The sequence below is a fragment of the Amblyomma maculatum genome, chromosome 8 (assembly GCF_055883805.1).
Source record: "Amblyomma maculatum isolate TAMU_Amacu chromosome 8, ASM5588380v1, whole genome shotgun sequence".
Lineage (NCBI taxonomy): Eukaryota > Metazoa > Arthropoda > Arachnida > Ixodida > Ixodidae > Amblyomma > Amblyomma maculatum.
This window is the reverse complement of record NC_139351.1, coordinates 3,319,519-3,338,986: the sequence shown is the minus strand read 5'-3', so window position 1 is coordinate 3,338,986 and position 19,468 is coordinate 3,319,519. Positions and strand designations below refer to the sequence as shown.

General features: G+C 44.1%; 1 protein-coding gene across 1 annotated transcript in view; it reads left to right on the top strand.

Moving 5' to 3' along the window:
• ZnT86D (solute carrier family 30 member 7) overlaps positions 1-18,287 on the top strand; it is a 72,390-nt gene extending 54,103 nt beyond the window's left edge. The window contains exons 10-11 of the mRNA XM_084576047.1: positions 1,103-1,252; positions 17,913-18,287. Of these exons, the coding sequence (XP_084432173.1) occupies positions 1,103-1,252; positions 17,913-17,960 (198 nt within the window). The 3' untranslated portion in view covers positions 17,961-18,287. The remainder of the gene's footprint in view (positions 1-1,102; positions 1,253-17,912) is intronic.
• The last annotated feature ends 1,181 nt before the right edge of the window (positions 18,288-19,468 follow it).

The following is a 19,468-nucleotide window of genomic DNA, read 5'->3' as shown; positions in this document are numbered from 1 at the left end:
AACTTAGCTTTTTTCACAAGTGCTGTTGCTGAGGTTTGCCAGCTGTATGAGTCATACACAAATCTAGCAGACTTCTGGATATTCTCGAGTTTGCTAATATTTTTCCTACTATATAGATGCCATACAGCAAAACATATTCGAGAATCAGCCTTATAAATCTTTTGTACGGTAAGAGCTTTATACCTTGAGTGGACTGCCATAAGGTCCTCAAATACACAAGTTCTCGCATGACCTTCTTTTCAATGTAATTAACATGTTCATAATGGCCAACTCTTCCAAATTTTCCGTAAAATGTACGAATTTTGACTTGTAATAAGGGAGTAATTACTCATTGACATCCATCCAAGCGCAGCCATACGGCTACAAAGGAAAGCTATACAGCTTTCTCAGAAAGTGTGTAGCTGAAGAAAAATTGATCCTGGTCCGGGGCAGTCGCTCTACCCACGGGGAGAATGGACGATGTGTGCCGTTTAGAATCTGCATACTGCTAGGCCACAGTAGACAAGGAAAGTGCATATCAAGGTAACGGGGGATCATGGTAAGCCTGCATACCCACAAAGCATCCAGGATGGTGTGCATACTGGGGCATCAGACAGCATGGTTTTGTTTTACCCGCTTTCAGATTGCAACCTCATTTGAGCCGCCCATCATGGCAGTAGGGTGGAATTGATGCACAAGGGCAACCTGTAGCAGACCGCAAATTTCTTCCATCACTAGCGCATCATTTTCAGGCGTCGCGAGACAGCATGGAAAGGATGGTCCTGCCTGCAGTGCAGCATCCATTTCTAGAGCCACCTTGATAGACAATTACACCTGTGAGGCAACCACTGCACTTCTCGTTCATGTAAATATCGAGCCAGCTGAGATAATGGAACCTTAATGGAGCCAGAACCTGCGTTGTAAATGTCAAAGATTATGAACTTAAGTTGTGGAGAGAAAGCCTCTGTGGAGAGAAGCATCTGACATAAAACAATAAACTTATAAACAATAAATGGGCAGGGAATCGTGTTTTTCTGGTACAGCTTGAAAATTTGGATGATTGGGAATGTTGCTGGAGTTTACAGTGATAGCTTGAGCAGCCTATCACTTTTGCGTGTTGCAGGTGATGCAGCTGGAGGGCGTGTACAGTGTGCAGGAGCCTCACTTCTGGACCTTGTGCAGTGATGTGTACATTGGTACCCTCAAGCTAGAAGTGGCCAAGGGGGCCGATGTCAGCTACCTCCTCAGCTGCACACACAGCATATTCACTCAGGTGAAGATATTCAATTTCTTCAAGTGTATTTAACATTAAACGGGGCTGAAATGAGTGCATTGCCGACTGTATTTGTGTGCACTGAGCTACCAGTGCATAATTTCAGGCTGGTTGGTGGACATTCTGAAAAGAAAAAAACATTGTTGGCTGTAATAAGAAGGACAATGTAATTGCCTTCTCAACATGCACTAGTCATCAGGTGACTGATTGGCACACTGAGAGGAAAAACGATTCAGTGCACTGCCCTATTAGTGCTAACCACTGCCAGTGGTCCTATGGTTTGTGATCCCAGCGTGATACATGAGAAACCCAGTGGAATTTATTGATGCGGATGTTGATGGAGTGTGGGAAAGAGGTTACCAATTTCAGCCCGTCACTCAGAACCACCCAAGTTGGATGTTTTTTTTGCTCTTGGCACAGCTCGGTGCATCCTCTGAATTGCTCTCAATGTTAAGTAACAAGGGGAACATCTAAGAGTGGTTTATTTCGTATAAATTGTGCAAATGGAATGAAGTTTAACCCGCATGCAATAAAAGACACAGATTTATAGCATTTCTCAAATTCAACTGCTTTGCATTTGGGATCACTAAATGAAAAGCTGTTAGCCATGCAAAAGGTACTGCTGAGGTGGAGCAAGCCTCGGTAGCTTTGTATGGCTTGTAGATCAGTAGATCATATCAGACTGACATGTCTTCCAAAGCCTGTTGTAGCAGCATTAGGATTCTTTTAGAGCAGCCCGAAATCTTTGGACGCCTATTAGCATGCACAGGAGACCCCCATTTTTTTATGGAACTTCCCGTTTTGTACGACCACTGCCCTAAATCTTCCGATAAGTGTCTTCTGCCCACGGAGGAAAGGAAACTTGCACTGAGAAATCTGCAGCCACATTGTAATCGCCAGCATCACCATCAATGGCCACACCGACTAGCACCATTGACTAAGCAGCCGGTCAAGGCCAATTTGAGCCAAAGTAGCTTGGCTGGCTACAAAGAAAAAAAGCTGTGCTCTGTGCCGGTCTTGACTGGCAGTGGTGGCACACAACCAGTGCAGCGCTGCATCAACCCCCATCCTTGTGTTGGTGCGAATAAAAATTTCCCAACTTTTGATGATCTCGCCAGGTTGGAGTACAGCAAAATCTCAGTGATACGAATCCGGTTGATACGCATTTCGGGATATGAATTCACGAAATTCCCCGGCCAGAGTGCGTTGCGTACAATGACCAAAATTTCGAATGTTCTGAACATTCTCCCGCGCCACTACAGATAATACGAACTACGCACTGCCTGCACATCATCGACTCTACGATCACCAGCCGCGCTGTATGTACGCATCACGAGCATTCTGCATTGACGCGTGGTCCGCACCTCGCCTACGTCACGATTTTCTGTCGGGCTCCCTTTCAGCGGCACGTAGTCCACAAACCGTAGACGTGTACGCGGCGGGCACGCACGAACCGCACATCGCTGACTCCGCAATCGCGATCCGCGAGCAGTTTGCGGGGCCGCGCAGCTCGCCTGTAGACACCTCCTGTCGTGCTCTACGCCCCGCGAGAGGTAGGCGAAGGTGCGCGGACCGCACATCGCCGGCTTCGCAATCGTTTTCCACACTGCGAAAAGTTTGCAGAGGCGCGCGGCCATGAGTAGTCTGCGGCGGGTGCATGCGGGCCGCACATGGTGGACTTCGTGACCGCCAGTCGTGCTGCACGCATTGCGAGCAGTCTGCGGCTCCACGCGGCTGGCGTGTCCCCATCTCTTGTCATGCTGTGCACACCGCGAGAAATCCACGAAGGCACACAGCCCGCCCGTCCCTGACACCGCGATCGCCTGTCATGCTGTGTACGCCGAGAGTGCGAACTGTGACCGCGTGACCGAAATAAACTTTCCCGGACATAAACAGATCTGCGCGACTCTCTTTCCCATGCTTCTGCATGCTTATTTTCTTTCGTTTCGAAGACACGCATGTTCGAATGATACAAATTTTTTCGCAACCCCGTGAGATTCGTATCACCGAGGTTCTACTGTATATTGTAGATGTGCTTAGTCACAGTATTAACTAGGGTGTGCGAGTATTGAATTCTTCTAATAGGAATTAAATACGAATATGGGGAAAAAATGCCATCAAATGTCAAAAATCTAATAAGTGAACAGGAAAAAAAAAAGGAATAGAATAGCAAACATTGTTTATCTTGTTTATTGCAGAAATCATCTGGTATTACAAATAATATTCGACCCTAATTGTAAAGTAGTCTGTATTCCACTGAAAAATCCAGTACAAATTTTATCCAGTAGAACCTTGGTATAGTGGACTCTTATGTACTAGTAAAATGAAACTGAAGTTCTAGTTCATCTGCCATAGACAACTGTACATTTTTTTACCTTTAGTAAAGACATTTTTGGTAAAAGTTGGTTAAAGTAAAGTGCGGCGACATACTTCTCACGAAAGGACATTAACAAGGATTGCGAGGCAAGTAAAAGAAAAATATTAACCCCAAGTGGGCTTTCTCTTTTTTTTCTTTGAAATGACTTTACCACCAGGCTGTAAGCAGAAGTTAACTTTACGTAATCTGAAGTCATGAGGGAAAGTATGTGGTGTGTAAGGGGCAAAAAAGTAAAACTGGCTGCGAGCATGGAGAGAAGCGGGTGGAGTCCGTTCAGAAAGTAAGAGAATTAAAGCGGAAAATGGAGCCTTTGCAAAACTCCGCAAGTCAGCTTTGCTGCATTCCCCTTGACCATGGTGGTGCAGCCTGTCGTTTGGACAGAAGTTGAATGCAGCACAGAATACTTCTATATCAATCCTCTTGTCATGCATGAACCTGGCAAGCAGAGTAGACCTTTCAAGTAACTTCGCCGCACCACCTAGAAGCCGCACAAAGCCCCCTGGGAAAATGGAGCGCCGTCGCACTCATGTCTCTCCATCCGTCTCTCCGGCTCTTCTGATCCTCAGGCGAACTTTTCTTTGCATCTCTGTGTCATTGCTACACTGCTGCTTCCTGGTGTTTTCTGTTAATTCTGTAGTGCCCACCATTCCTTTGCATCACTTGCCCAGTGAGGTGTTGGGTTCGCAATCTATGGATCATCAGCTGACATGCAAAGATGGGCGTTTGCCGCAGGGGCGAAGTGCGGAAACAGTCCTTCTCTTTGCGCCAGCGCGTGCATCTGTTGGGATGCTGCTACCCTCCTGCTTTTCCCTGTAGCAAGCACAGTGGCGAGATGCAAAAGTCACGACAAAATTGAAGAAAGGCTAGCAGTTAACCATCGAAGCAATCTGGTGCTTGCTGCATTTTGTAAGGGAACACGAGCAACGCGCACGGGAAGACTCATAATGGCAGAAAGCAGCGACACAGCATGCCAACACGTTTGCCAGCAGCCGACGCAGGAGGCGATCACTCTGTTCTCCCATCACGCTTTGCGTGGAACCGCCAGGGGATGGCCCGGCGCTGCAATTTCTGGAAAGGTCTGTTCCTTCGCTATTGAAAAGCGAGATTAGAGGGGGTACCAGTGAGGCAGATCCCTTACTCATGACACCAACAAAAAAAGAAGATGCATGTGGGACATGGATGCAGTCATTATTGTCACAATAGAGGGCTCCAGCACTGCACACAATTTCTACTGCCAGAACAGGTTTGGCCGCTATGGTGAAGGAGTCTTTGTGAGAAGCTGACATAGGGTGCGAACACAAGGCAGCAGTGAAGGTGCAGCTTTGCTACTCTCAATTATCGCTCTCATCTACTCACTGTGAAATAACAGAAATGGCACAAGGCTATGCTGTGTTCATGCAGAGCTTTGTTTTTTCTCTGGCAGAGAGCCACCGAGGCTACCAGGGAGAGCTGGCGCTGCCAGCGGCGATAACACCACTAGCATGTGCGCTCATGCACTGTTCAGTCAGACACTGTCTCAGTGGATGTCCACAAAGTTAAACATTTGATTAAGTAGGTTTTGGTTCAAGAATTCTAGTGTCTTTGCCTGTTATGAAGGATAAGATGAAAGGTGAAGAGGATAATTTTGAAGAGTGGAAGCTGCCCCTGAAATTAAGAAATAATGCATTGATTGTTCTGAAGCACTGCGTTATACCGAGTGTCCAAGCTATCTTTAGCCAAGGGTTAAAATAAATGAAACATTTGAGATAGGCCAGAAAAACCACTTCTATACAGCTTCCAGCCATCTGTGGTGCACCAAGACAATTTTATATTTTGCAATTAACTAATTAGTAACTAACATAATTTTTCTACTTTATTAAGAATTGCCTTTGGACAATAAATATGATTTGCAAAGCTGGAGAGCACCTTTTGAAATCCCCATTCCATTTATTTCCGATAAATAAAACCTCACGTGTATCATTTTTGCAAGCTCTAAAGAAAACCTGCGAAATACAAAAATATCACGTGACTAATGCATTCGTGCATCGTAACTATGGTGCTCTCAATCGTAGTTTGAGTAAACGAAATTAGCTGCGGCGGTAGGCTGATATGTTGGCGATGGTTGCAGCCAGCACGATGAGCTCACTGCGACTTGCACCGTCACGTGCGCCGACTGCCTGAAGCGGATGAAGAAACCGCCGCAGACATATTGGCCTGCTGCGGCGATGCTGTCGTGGAACCAAGGCAGCAGCTGATTTCCTTCACTGAAGGCCAGGTTGAGAGCAGTACAGTTGTGGAGCACGAATGCGCCAGTCACGTGATATTTTTTGTATTTCGTGGGCTTTCTTTAGAGCTTGGGAAAACGACACACGTGAGGCTTTCTTTATCGGAAATAAGTGGAAGAGGCGTTTTAGAAGGTGCTCTCCAACTTTGCAAATCTATTTATTGTCTAAAGGCAATAATAAATTAGAAAAATTATTTTAATTACTAATTAGTTAATTGGAAAACAAAACATTCTCTCTGGTGCGCCAAATGGCTGGAAGCAGTATACAAGTGATTTTTATTGCTTACATCGAATTTTTCATTTTTTAACCCTTGGCTAAAGTTAGCTTGGACACCCTGTACAGCATGAATGCTATTCCAACTTATGGATGAAGAGTTTGAAACATTGGCTGTTGCCCCACTGGGGCAGGAATTTACTTGGTGATAATTTATATGAAGGCTACCAACAGCTTCATGCTTCAAGGTGCGCACAGGTGTTTGAAAACCTTGAATACCATTGAATTATGGAAGTCTGTTTTCAAGGCCCTTAAAAACCTTGAATTTATGACTGGTCCTTGAAGATTCCTGAATTCCTTGAATACTAAATTTGAACTGGTGTTTTTCGTCATGAAAACGTTTTTGTTGCTAAACTTTTATTCTTGACTGAGTTCTGAATGAACTGCGGGGAAGGAAACGTATCGATTTTTAGCCTATTTAGCGCATTCTCGTTAGGCGGCTGGCAACACTGCAGTGGGCGCGCGGCTGCGTCGTCGCATCGCTACCGCATCGCCATCACTCACCGAGCCCAACGTTTTTAGATAGTGCCTAGAATATACTGGCTAGTGTGCTGAGGGCGCGCGCTCGCGTGGCCGCCGCGGTGATGCCTTCCCGCCGCAACCGCGGGGCGGCGCTACCAATAGCTAAGGTGCCAGCGCTGCACGTTCGCGGCCTTGGCAGCATAGGCGGCATAGGGCCGCATAGTCAGGCGCTGCGCTTTTCACTGCGAAACCTGTCTCTTGACGGTTTGAGCGCACTTTTTGTTTAAAAACAGTCTTGGTGGAAGACAATCGTACCGTCCTAGTACTGTGCGGAGAAAATCATACGCTGAAATAGCGCTCGAGGAAGCGTTTAACAAATACTGTCGGGTCCAGTCTGCTTTATTTTACTGTTTCATTTATTTTGCTTAACCGAAGAAGGTCTTAAGCAGAACGCATATTGATTGCCTGATATCCAGCGAGACAAGAAATTTGAAGCAATCACCTAAAGTTGCCACGTTGGTTGCAATATTTTGTTTTGATCAAACGATCGAGTCCGAGCCGGGTTCAATATATTGCTGCTATGAAATGTTCCAATGGCGATTTCATTTGATCTGGAGCCAGTCGATTGCAATCCACGCATCGCGATCGCGGATGTAGGGTATCGTGTGCATCTTCCTTCTGATCCAGTCAGTTCAAGCATATTCCAGGTGGTTGGCCCGATCGTTATGACAATTACTATTATCAATCGCTATCTAACCCGAAATGGACCGACAACGAATTATTGCCCGTGTGACACAGCTGGTATCAAAAAATACCCTTAATGTATTTACACTGTTCATTAATCCAACTATGAATTTTATTTACTCTTCGGTCTTTTTTTATGGCCCATATGGTATATCGATGCCGCAGTCAAGTCAATACGGGTCTCATGCTTTCGGATATGTTACATCGCGTTTCTGCAATTCAGTCATGCTTATTGCTAAGGTGATATATATCAGGGTGCTGACGTTTCATAGCTTCACATATATGCTACAGAAAAGCAGGGCAATATTGCTTTTTCGTAACGTGGCATGCGCATGTTTTCAAAGATCGCATGCGAAAATAAACACAAGCAGTCTGAATCGAACTCTTCAGTTTTTGTTCGTTCTCTTTATTCATGTGTTTTATTAGAAAGTCACTTGTTGCTTCATACATAAATGATTATTATGCAGTGTGCTTCCTCTTGTAAGAGAAGGAAAGGCAAGAAACAAAAGTGGTGATTGTACCATTGATTCTTTTTTTTTACAAAGTCTACAATACAGTTAAATTTCAGCAAAAAGGCGCAGCAACAATCAACAAGTAAAAATGTAGAAATGCACCGTAAAGGTTTTTAACGAAGGCCGCACATGACACCGCAATTTTAAAATAGCATACAGACCAATTTTTGGAGGTATTTTTTTTTTTCTTGCTAATGATGCGCAAAATATTCCTATCTCCACGTGGTTTTTCGCCTAGCACCGCTAAGTAATTTATAATTGATTTTACTTTCTTCATCGGTTTCGGCTTCGGTTTCAGCAGCCGAGCGGTTATTGTACGGTCACAATCATGTCTAGGTCACGCGTGGGATTAAAAAAAAAAAGAAAAAAAAAAGCTTCAACCGCAGACTCATTTAGCGCCTCATTTTGCGCCTTCATTTGAGCCACTTGCTTCTGCGCTCCAGCCAGTTTTCTCTTTGCTCTTCTCAGAGCGCGAGAAATGTTGCTGCATTCTGGTTGCATGACTGCTTCCTTTTCCTGCGCATCTTGTTCTGTGTAAGCCTTCGCTGGTATTTGCATTAAGCTATCCCCTTCAGAGTCGACGGTCAAGCGACACTTTTCTGCTAAAGACATTCCCATGAATGATGTGTGTTTTCTGCTAAAGATATTCCCATGAATGATGTGTGTTTTCCTGAATCAGGTTTCAGGCCACATCTGGAAGAAAGACCCCCAGTGCACTCTGCCTATTAGCTCTATAAGCTTTAGCTGTTGTAATCTATGCGCTTGTTTTTTTTTGGATGCTGTGTGCTTGATATCCATTCTTCTATAATGGGTTTTACAAGGCATAATCTATTATTTTCTGTGTTATTCCACACAGACTGCCACTTATCTTTCTGTTAACATTGTATTAACTTCAGGCAGTCTTTATGTGGAATGTTGACTTTTTCAATACTTTTGTTGCGAGCTTGTGCAGTGCAAATGTCCGCTCTCTCATTGCCGACGATGCCTACGTGGCTTGGAACCCAGCATAATGTTATGTTATGCCCTTGTGATGTTATCTTTGCTATATTGTGTACTATATTACCAAGTAATGGCATGGTTACATTTTTGGAATTTAGAGCTGTAAGTATGCTCAGCGAATCTGTATAAATAACATTCAGATGTAAATGTTGATGCACATTGATGAATTCTAGTTACTTTTTTGGACCTCCCTTGTGCTACTGTGCAACTGACATAGGAGTTAGCTTTTGAACCGTCTGTGTAAAATTGGGTACAATTACTGTATTTTTCTTGCTCTTTAGGTGTCTGGAGTTTACTGAACTGTGTTAGAGTAAAGTCACATACTGGGGGAAAGAGGTTGCTGCTTTGAGCAACATCAGACAGTATCCAATATACCGAGGTCCTGGCATATGCCTTCAAACCGTAGTATCAAAGCTCTAATTGCTTGAGGTTTATTGGTAAATATTGCATGACAAATATTGGTAAATAGGCACATGACAGATGCAGACCGAATTTAATAACTGGATCTAACTGTTTTAAATATGATGGTCTTGCTGAAACATAGACTACAGATCCATAATCCAGACATGAGCACACCAGAGAACGGTAAATGTGGAGGAGACATGCTCTATCAGAACCCCAACGTTTGCTAAGGATATTCAGAGCTCGGCTAGCTTTAACTTTTAGGTGCTTTATGTGCTGTAGAAATTAGTTTTTTGTCAAATATTATGCCTAAAAACTTGTGTTACTGCTTTATTGGAAGTACGGTGTCAGTTAAGTGAAGAGTAAGATCAGTCTTTCTTAAATGCTTGAAAAACAATGCGCTTGGGGATTTCTTTATCAGAAATAAATAGAATGGGGGTTTCAGAAGGTGCTCTCGAACTTTGCAAATCCCATTTATTGTCTAAAGGCGATACTTAGTAAATTAGAAAAAATATCCTATACTAACTCCAAAAACTAAAAAAAAAATTGCCCATGGTGCGCCAGATGCAGGAGTAACTCGCGGCGCGACGTGCATGCCCCTCGCAGCGTGAAGGAGATTTTTGTAGTGGCTCGTGCGCTCGGTCGTGCAGCGGAGATGTGGCGGATCTGCTGTACGTGGGGCGCATTTGCCGTTCGTTCTTTCGATTTGCGGCATTCTATGGTCACAAATGAATTGCTAAGTTGCGATTGTTGGATTGCTGTGTTGCACACATATTCAGTGGCCTGATTAGATATTTTTCACGTCCCAAAATAAGCTTTACGAAACGAAGCGACGCTAAGTTTGGATCGCTGCCGTCCAACGAACAGTGAGCTGCAATCATGCCCAGATTTGCTGCATCCAGACTTTCCGCGAAGCATTTTTCGCAAAAGAGTACACACTACCTTCACCAGCATTATCAGTCTTTCTCAAACTCATCAAAAAAAAATTAGGCAACTCATAGGCACCTGCACTATCCGCATGGTGGAATACACGTCTACCGGAACAGCCTTGCGCGCCCAGTGGGCCGCGCTTGTAGATGCAGTTGATCATTGCATAATTTTTTTTAACTGTTCTGTGGGCTATATTTCCCTGATTAAGATAGCTTGCATGAGCACCAGTACAATGCAGAGAGTAACCAACGGAAATGGAGCGTTTTAATTGCCTACTTGCTCTCTGGAACTTAGTTTTGCGAATGTGTCTTGGCAACTTTCTTTTTTTTTGCTGTATTTCATTATTTTTTCCTCTGTCCAAGCTCGTTCCTTTTTTCCTTCCAAACCTTTTCCTTCCACGCTCTGCTGCTACTTTTCCTCTCTGTCTGCCATTCCATACAATTTATTTATTTAGTTATGTTATTGACATTTCGATATCTACTGAGCTGTTACTTCGAATGATGAACTGTATCTCATGCCATACCAATCAATCGAGACTAGTAACATTGATAAAAGTTACTTTTTTGTTTCGGAAGCAACACTGCGCTAGGTCTGAGTGATTTCATGGAGCCCCAGAGAGCCCCAACTGCTTCATATGTATCATATGTTCGTTTCATATGTATCATGCCAGGGTAGAAGCTGAGAGTTCAGTGTCAGAAAGGGATCACATGACACGAGTCACTAGTGACTTCCTCATATGCGCTCGTTTTGGCAACAGCCGAACAGCGCTTCAAAAACCATTTCGTTTGATATGCATTATGCCAGGGTAGAAGGCGAGTGATCGGTGTTATGAAGGGGTCACGTGACAATAGTCACTAGTGAACACTTCATATGAGCTCGTTTTGCTGACAGCCAAACTGCGCTTCGAAAACCGTTTCGTTTGATATGCATTATGGCAAGGTAGAAGACAAGGGGTCAGTGTCATGAAGGGTTCACATGAGAAAAGTCACTAGTGACTACTTTATACGAGCTCTTTTGGTGACAGCCCAACAGCACTTCAAAAACCATTTTGTTTGATATGCATCATGCCAGGGTAGAAGACGAGTGGTCAGTGTTACAAAGGGGTTACGTGACAAGTCACTAGTGACTGCCTTGTGTGAGATCATGTTGGTGAGAGCCGAACTGCGCTTCGAAAACCATTTCGTTTGATATGCATCATGCCGGGTAGAAGGGAGTGGTCAGTGTTACAAAGGGGGTTGCGTGACAAGAGTCACTAATGATTACTCGATATTAATTTGTTATAATGATAGCAGAGAAGCGTTTAATATGCGTCATACCTATATGGGCAAAGCGTGCATCACCCCGAACCCAGTCACATGACAGGGCTTACTAAGGTCTAGATCATGTGGTCTCATCGTATTGATAGGTGAGCAGCATTATCAAAGCCATTTCGAATGAGCCTTTCTGCACCAGATGTCGGTTAGGTTATTCTTTTCCATGGTGTAAAACTTTTGAATTGAACAGCCCTGGTGACCTAACTGTGATTTTGCAGGTAAATTTCAAATAAGTAATTGCCGCGAGTTTCAGCAAAGCTGTGTGAAATCCACTGTCATCTGAGTATCTCAAAATGTTATCGTCAGTTGAAGCTTTCTCTTTTGAGGGGGTGCAGTCGTTTAGTGAAACAGCCAGTTCACCCAGAAGGCATTAGGGCTATTGCTTAGGAGCAACCCAGAAAGTGACCTCTGGCCGCAGCTCGCGTGTTGCAACTCATATGAGCGCAATAGTACATTTTCTCCCCTTTTATAGCAAAGACTTTTTTATAAAATTCAGTTATGGTAAAGTGCGTTTGGCCACGGCGACGCCTTCCCACGAAATGACATCGTGCACGCACACTACCTAGAATCGTGAGGCAATTTGAAAAAAAAAAAAAAGAAAAAAGAGCAGTGTTTTTTTTTAAATGGCTTTACCACTAGGCTTAGTAGCACTCAGGAGAAGAAAACTTTATGTAAGCCTTGGAGCCGTGAAGGAATGCATGCAGCGCATAGAAAAAAAAAAGGTAAAGCTGTCTATAAGCAAAGAAAGAAGGCATAAAGTAAAGGAGAGTAAAAGTGCAGCGAGAAATAGGAAAGGCAAGAAACAACAACATTCACAGCACTGTGCAGTACGAGGCAGGAGTGGCAAGAACTGGAGGCGCAGCATGTGCGGTTTTGCAGCACTTGACTGCCGCGTGGATTGCCTTCTTACTGACAATAGCAGAATATGACGCCGTGTTCATGCAATGCTTTGGTTTTCACATGAAATCAGACTCATCTTATTCATAGCCACGTTGCCTTCATGAAGTACTTCCACAAAATGTAAAATTAAATCTTGCAACAATAAAATGGGACGAAGAGACGATAAGAAAGAGATGGAAGATATTTGAGAGTGTTTTTGTTTTATTAAGCAACAAGACCTATTCAGGAAGTAGCCATTTAGTTGCTGAGTGGCAACTTCAGGACCATGTTATCACTAACCACTGATATAGTAAAGATTTTTGCCGGCCCCAGTGACTTTACTATAAAGCGGTTCTACTAACGAACTTCGCTATGCCAAGCGCTACCTCACTTTAATAGTAGGCGGCAGGCTTCGTTGTACACAAGTGTGTTGTGTGGTGCAGCAAATGTTCAGGACTACCTCGCAGGCGCTGACAGCGCCACAGATACTTTGTTGTCATCGAGAGTTGACAGCTAAAGAAATCATCCATATCTCACAACTGCCGGCAGCATTGAATGTTGCTTTTGTGTTCTAGTATTAGCAGTGGCATGGCCATCGTAGCATTCTGTGGAGGCTCTGTCGGTGGTTGTATCGAGTGTGAGTGCTGTGATGGTGGTGAACATGAAAAAAAGAGCGGCACTCAAGACCAAGCTCAAGATAATTCATTTTGTGGAAGACAGCAAAAAGAAGTACGTTCTGAAGAACAAAGCTGTCGTCAGGGCACAAGCACAAGAGACCACGCAGGCAAGTGCGCAGCGTCTTCGGCCCCCTGCGTTCTGCGACGTGGAGAAGGAGCTCTACAAATGATTTTTAGATGTCAGAGCTCGGAATATACCAGTGTTGGGATTGATGCTTCAACAAAAAGCGAGGGACTTTGCCTGTATCTCTGGTGCCGAAAACTTTGTTGCCAGCTCCGGATGGCTGCTAAGATTCAAAGTCAACTCCGGCAATTTTTTGATGCTCACAGATATCAACGAAATTTGCATCAGATGTTCTTCTCAGCGTCAGCATTATGTTCCAAAAAGCACAGTTGAGGACGCTGTAGTTTTCCCGCAAAGTATTTTTAGAGATAACGCTCCGGACAGGAAATTTTTACGGCCAACACTGTGCTTGGTGACGTCAAAGTCGTGCAAGGGTTTTCGAGCAGAAGACTGCGACAATACAACGGCCCTACTGGGCGCGGCTTGTACGAGGTGGCGTCGCCTGTTCGACCATATGAGGTGCTGCTGGCACGGGGCAGAGCAACAACTGCGCTACTCAGAAACAGCCTGGCACAACGGCAGCTTGCTTGCAAACAGCATAAATCTTGGAATCCCTGTCTTGTAGTTTCAGCTCACACTTCAGTGCATTCCTTTGCAGCGATGAGTGGTAGCTGTCCTGTGCTGTTGGCTGCACGAGTTATTCTATGGAAAAATAACACAGTGATTTACCACCTATTTCAGGAAAAAAAAAAGCTTCGCGATGAATCGAATCGTGCGATCCCGCGCCCCCTCTGCACCTGAGAACGCATGTATGCTCGGAACATTTCACACAAGCTTGCTACCAGAATGGTTCTGATAGGAGAGTGTGGCCTCGCGAGTACTAGGCGATTACTGAAATCTGATGCTGTGTCGACGATCTTTCCACACATGACATAAGCTAAACTGCCTGTCGCTGGTGCTGGCACGGCGGATTTGCGAGCCACCGTTAGATAAAAAAAAAAAAAAAGCATGCTAAAATCTGTAATACGCGATTGGATAAATTGGCAAATACGAAGCAAATAGTCGTAGATAAAAAAAAAAAAAGATGCTAAAATCTGTTTAATACGCGATTGGATAAATTGGCAAATACGAAGCGAATAGTCGTTCTGTTCAAATAACATCGAAGTGAAGCGAATAGTTTGGGAACGTGAACACAATTTGTAAAAAATATATATATATTTAAATCATACTGGAACTTTTAGTTTTTCAGAATTGACAAGGGAACTAACCTAAAAGAGGAGGAGGAATATGAGGAGGAAACGTAGGGAGGTTAACCAATAAAAGAAACCTGAAAGAAAAGCACAACTAGTGAAAGGATCTAGGATATTCTGGAATCTTTATTGAGACTCCTGCATGCTCTTTGGCCAAGATACTCACTGAATGTTGCTATGTAAACATACCACTGTTCCCCATGTTCAGAAAGCAGGAGCTCCCTCCTCCCGGTGACATTCCAGATGCTGAAAACAGCCTTTCACTGGACACCTGTACTACTGCTGGTATTCTAATGTGCCGTTGAGCAACCTTTGCCAACGGTGGATAAGTTTCGGTGGTCCTCCACCAGAGGCACGGGACTTCTGTTCTAGGCCTTAGAGCTCAGTGCAAGTAGTCTTCTAACTCTTGCAGTGGCACTCTTGATGCAGTGTTCAGTGCTGGTCGAGACCAAAGCTCCAAAAATACTCCACACATCACTGTCTGTAGTTGGTGCCAATGCAATAAGGCTGGACTCCATGTCTTCCTCCAATGGAAGACTTTTCTTTCCTGCCGAACACACCTGATTCTTCAGCCACTGTGCAAGACTGTAGCACACTGACTTGAATCGGAGATCCAAGAATGTGTTCAAAGAATATGGGATTTGCATTTTTATATCCTCAGAGCTGGTCTTCATGTTCTGGACCATGTTTCCCACAAATATGGCTTCTTCGGCACCATCGTGCTGCTTCTGTGTCAGAACAAGTTCCATGCAGTGCAACTTCTCCCTAGTGGCTTCTTCTACACATTTGAACACTGATGTCACTACAGCCATTAGGTGCCATTCGGTTAATGACAAATTATTAGTTGTGTCTCATTTGGACAAGTCCAAGGAAATTGCTGGGTGCAGCCATGCCATCATTTCATATTCACTGTTCCACCGTGTGGGAACGTCTTGAATGACATCCAGGGGTTCTGTTCCCAATGCTGTCTTGTACATCCTTGAGGCATGTTCTAGCTACAGCACTCCTCTTGTAATGTCCGACAACTGCTCACGCCTTGGTGCAAAGCACCTCCAAGTGGAGTCTTTGCTTCTTGGCATCACTGATGCATAACTACAGTGTATGTGCAAAGCACTGAAGTCCACACCACGGTGTCCGCGTCACCGCTGAAACAAAATTCAGTCCATTGTCGGTGACAGTAGAAACCAGAACACCCTGCGGCAGGTCCCATTCAGCAGCTAGCTCTAGCAGAGCAATTTTCAAGTTCTCCGCTATGTGGCCTTGAGGCATGTGCTTGCACGGAAGGTTGAAATTGTGCAGTCCGAAGTTTGCGTTCAGCATGTAGCACGTCAGCGAAATATAGTCATCTCCTACTATCAACGTTCAGCTGTCCATTGTCAATGAAAAGCTGTAAACTCCATTCTTAAAATGGTGCCACTGTTCGCCTTTGATTCGGTTCACTTCCTTAGAGTATAGATCCGGCACAACACTCTTGAAAAATGTAGTCCTGGATGGTAGCTGGTACTCTGGAGCAGCAGCCTGCATCATTGCAACAAACCCTGGCTCTTCTAAAACTGAGTACAGATGAAGGCCTGTAGCAAGGAACAATGCAGTTTTCTTTGTCAGCAACTTGGCTCGTGCGCTGTCGCTTTTGAACACTGCCCTGAAAGGTCCGGGTACCGGAACACTTGCTTCATGCTTCTTCACATCACTTGCCTTTTTGTCTCTCTTGGCACTGCGCACCTTTTCAAACCCACTTGAGTTCTGGATGACGCTTTGATTTACCAGAGTCGTCGAGTGCCAGTCGGAGTCTTCAGGTTTATTTTGCACATGTGACACACCTGTTTCGGTCCACGCTCGTAAAAATCCCAGATTGCACTATGGCACAGCTTCGAAAGCAGTTCATCCATGGTTTAGTCGTGCTCGCACTCATTAAAAAAAAAGCGGGAGAATAAATACGACGCAACAGAACCAATACTCGATCTTCAGACATGATAGTTGCGCGAAAAAAGCAAGACCCTGACTTGTGTGTGTCTCACACAAGAACTATATTTCGCACACACAAGATAGGGTATGTCTTGTGTGTATCTTTTCTTGCTCAACTGTCATGTCTAAAGTATTGCACCAACTAGCCCAACAACACATCCTACCAATACTCGATTTCCACCAGTCTCACCGCCTGACTATGTTGGAGACTGAGGACAATGATGATGCGCAAACACTCAAGCGGCTTTAGTAATTGTGCGGAGGATAACTATTTTGCAAAGTAAATACATTTTAAAATGTAACGAGCATAGAAAAAAACAATAATTGATCTGTATGCAATTATAATTTCTTTAAGGATGTTATACAGAAGGCCTTCGGACAACTGGGCCTTAAATGCGTTAACATTGGCATCGCCAATATGGCCGTTGTTTTTTTGTTTTCTGCTGTGGTTTTCACTTCACGTTGCCACATCCTCCTTGGCGCGCTTGTGAATGCTGTACCAATATTCGAGAAGATTAACAAGCTTCTGTGATTCGAGGATTGCCGGAAACTGTGCGAGGTGACAATCCAGAGTTGTTTTTCTCATTTCGGGCAAGCGTGCTCAAGAGCCCAATCTACTTGAGCGCAGTGCAATGGTACCACAACAAACTCCACAAGTTGTTAACATAGAAGATGCGCTGACGACTGGTTACTGGTTTCGAGTACATTTCCCGAACTTGCAGTCTATATATTACATTAGTCCAGTGCTACCACTCTATGAAGCACCGAGATCACCATGTTTGATCACTATCAAAGGGTAAAAGTATAGTTCCAAGCACTCATAGTGCGATTCTGCATGTCACCGCTCGCCACTTTCAGTATAAAAATATAGTAATTACAATTTCTTCGTAGCCCTAGTTAAAGGTACGTGTTCTTACAGACGCAAAGTTCAAAACACCTTGAAAATATTCGAAATATTCAAAATTTCCGAATACTGATATAAGATTCGAACTGAATACCACATTATTCGCTTCGATATTCGAAAAGTTCAAATATTCGCACAAGCCTACTGGAAAGGATTTGTTCTACACACTGAACATGTTTATTAGTAACCTTTCCAGCTATTTCATGGTCCCTTTAAAACCGTTTGGGGTTTTTTCCCATTCACAATTGAAATAACTTACTGGAAGGAAAATGTCTACATGTTTTCATGCTGGCTCAATGCCGTTGTGTGATTTTGATTTAATTTAAAGCTATGTGTCTCTTTTGTGTGTGCTTAATTGACATGTTGACGCTATTGCAGTATTTGTACGATTCTGAAATGTGCATGCTTTAAATATTGTATTTCTCTAGCAATTGTCCTTTTGTTTTTTGTAATCTTGCAATATATTTCACATAACCTTGTCTTTATTTCCACTCATACCATTTCGTTTGACATCGCAGTTCAAAACATATATTGCATTTGTTTCTTCCTCTACAATAATGCCAGGTTAGGGTACCAGAGTAAATAAGCAGAATTGCTACAGCATGACTGAACTTCTTTTCATTTCTTTGTTTGCTCTTCTTTCAGGCTGGTGTGAAGCAGCTGTATGTGCAGATTGACTATGCACCCATGTGATTTGCCATTGCTGTGAGCGGAAAGGATCCCGTCTTCCTTGTACAGTGACCAACTTCTTGTGCATTGAATGTGGCCGACGCATCAAGAAGGGGAAGGTGGCAATAGTGGCAGCACAACCTTAATGGCCGAACATTCGTGGTGCAACGAATTGTGATGCAAGAAGCCCGGTGCAGCTTATGCTGTGCTTCATACCATGGTTTTAGGGAATGAGGGAAGATAAGCTTTTACACTTCATTACTGTTGTGCCAGTAACATACACTGTGTATGTATGTGAGTTAGGAACCATGCTCACGACATAGATATTAAAGAAAAGTTTTCGAAATGCAACATGTTGGTATTTTGAATCGCAAGCATGATTCATGCTCACGTTAAGGAGGTTTGCGAACATTTCCTGCATGCGGGTGTTCACTGTCTTGCAGTTTCAAACAAGTGAATATATCTTTTGTGTTGCTGATATCTTTAATGCTCGTAACAAGACATTTTCCTCTGTTCTTTGAATGTCTCACTGAAGCAGAATATAAGGGTGGTTGCTAGCACATCTTTCTGACCGAATTGCTACAATGCTAGATACCACTTTACTCTTCTTTCATTTCTTTCTTCTCTCTCTTTCTTGAAGCCTTTGATGATTATCAAATGAAGCAGAAAATGAGTTGTGTGTATACATGTACTGTGCATATTAACGCAGTGTTTGCAAACATTGAGAGGATGCAAATCCTAAAAATTTGAATGTTCTAAACACTCTCCTGCATCACTACGGATTAAAATATTTGCAATGGCTTAGCTCAGCTGGGCCAGTATATGCGTAGCAAGAGCTACCGTTCGGTGGCATCGTTGAGCACTGGTAAACTGAGCGGGATCGGCAGGTATAGATATACTGTAAAAGGAAACCGTTCTTTAGCAACACCCCACCGGGGTGGCGCAGTGGTTACGGCGCTCGACTACTGTTCCCAAAGACGCGGGATCGAATCCCGGCCTCGGCGGCAGCTTTTCGATGGAGGCGAAAGGCAAGGCGCCCAAGTGCTGTGCGATGTCAGTGCACGTTAAAGAACCCCAGGTGGTCGAAATTACCGAAGTCCTCCACTACGGCGTCTCTCATAGCCCGAGTTGCTTTGGGACGTTAAACCCCACAAACCAACCAACCAACTAGCTGCTCGGAGCGTTTCGGCAGACCATTCGGGGAAAGCTAGCTCCAAAGTTGGATACATGGATGCACTCACGGTTGTCACATCCCACCAATGCCACGGCCTTTTGCACATGAAATACACAGAACCAAACAGGTTATTTACAAAGTCAGATTTGAATGTTCTCGTTGCCGATGCACTGGTCACCAGCCGGATGGTGTGTTCAGTCATCCAGCGCATATTCTTGTGATTTTTACTCACTATCTTGCTTCCGTAGGTGTTGGGCATTAGCTCGATGTCGCTCTGTGTCTTGATGTCGCCGCTGGGTGAGATGTTCTGCCCACTCTTCAAACGTCTTCGGCGCACGCTTAGCCCTTCGAGCTTCAT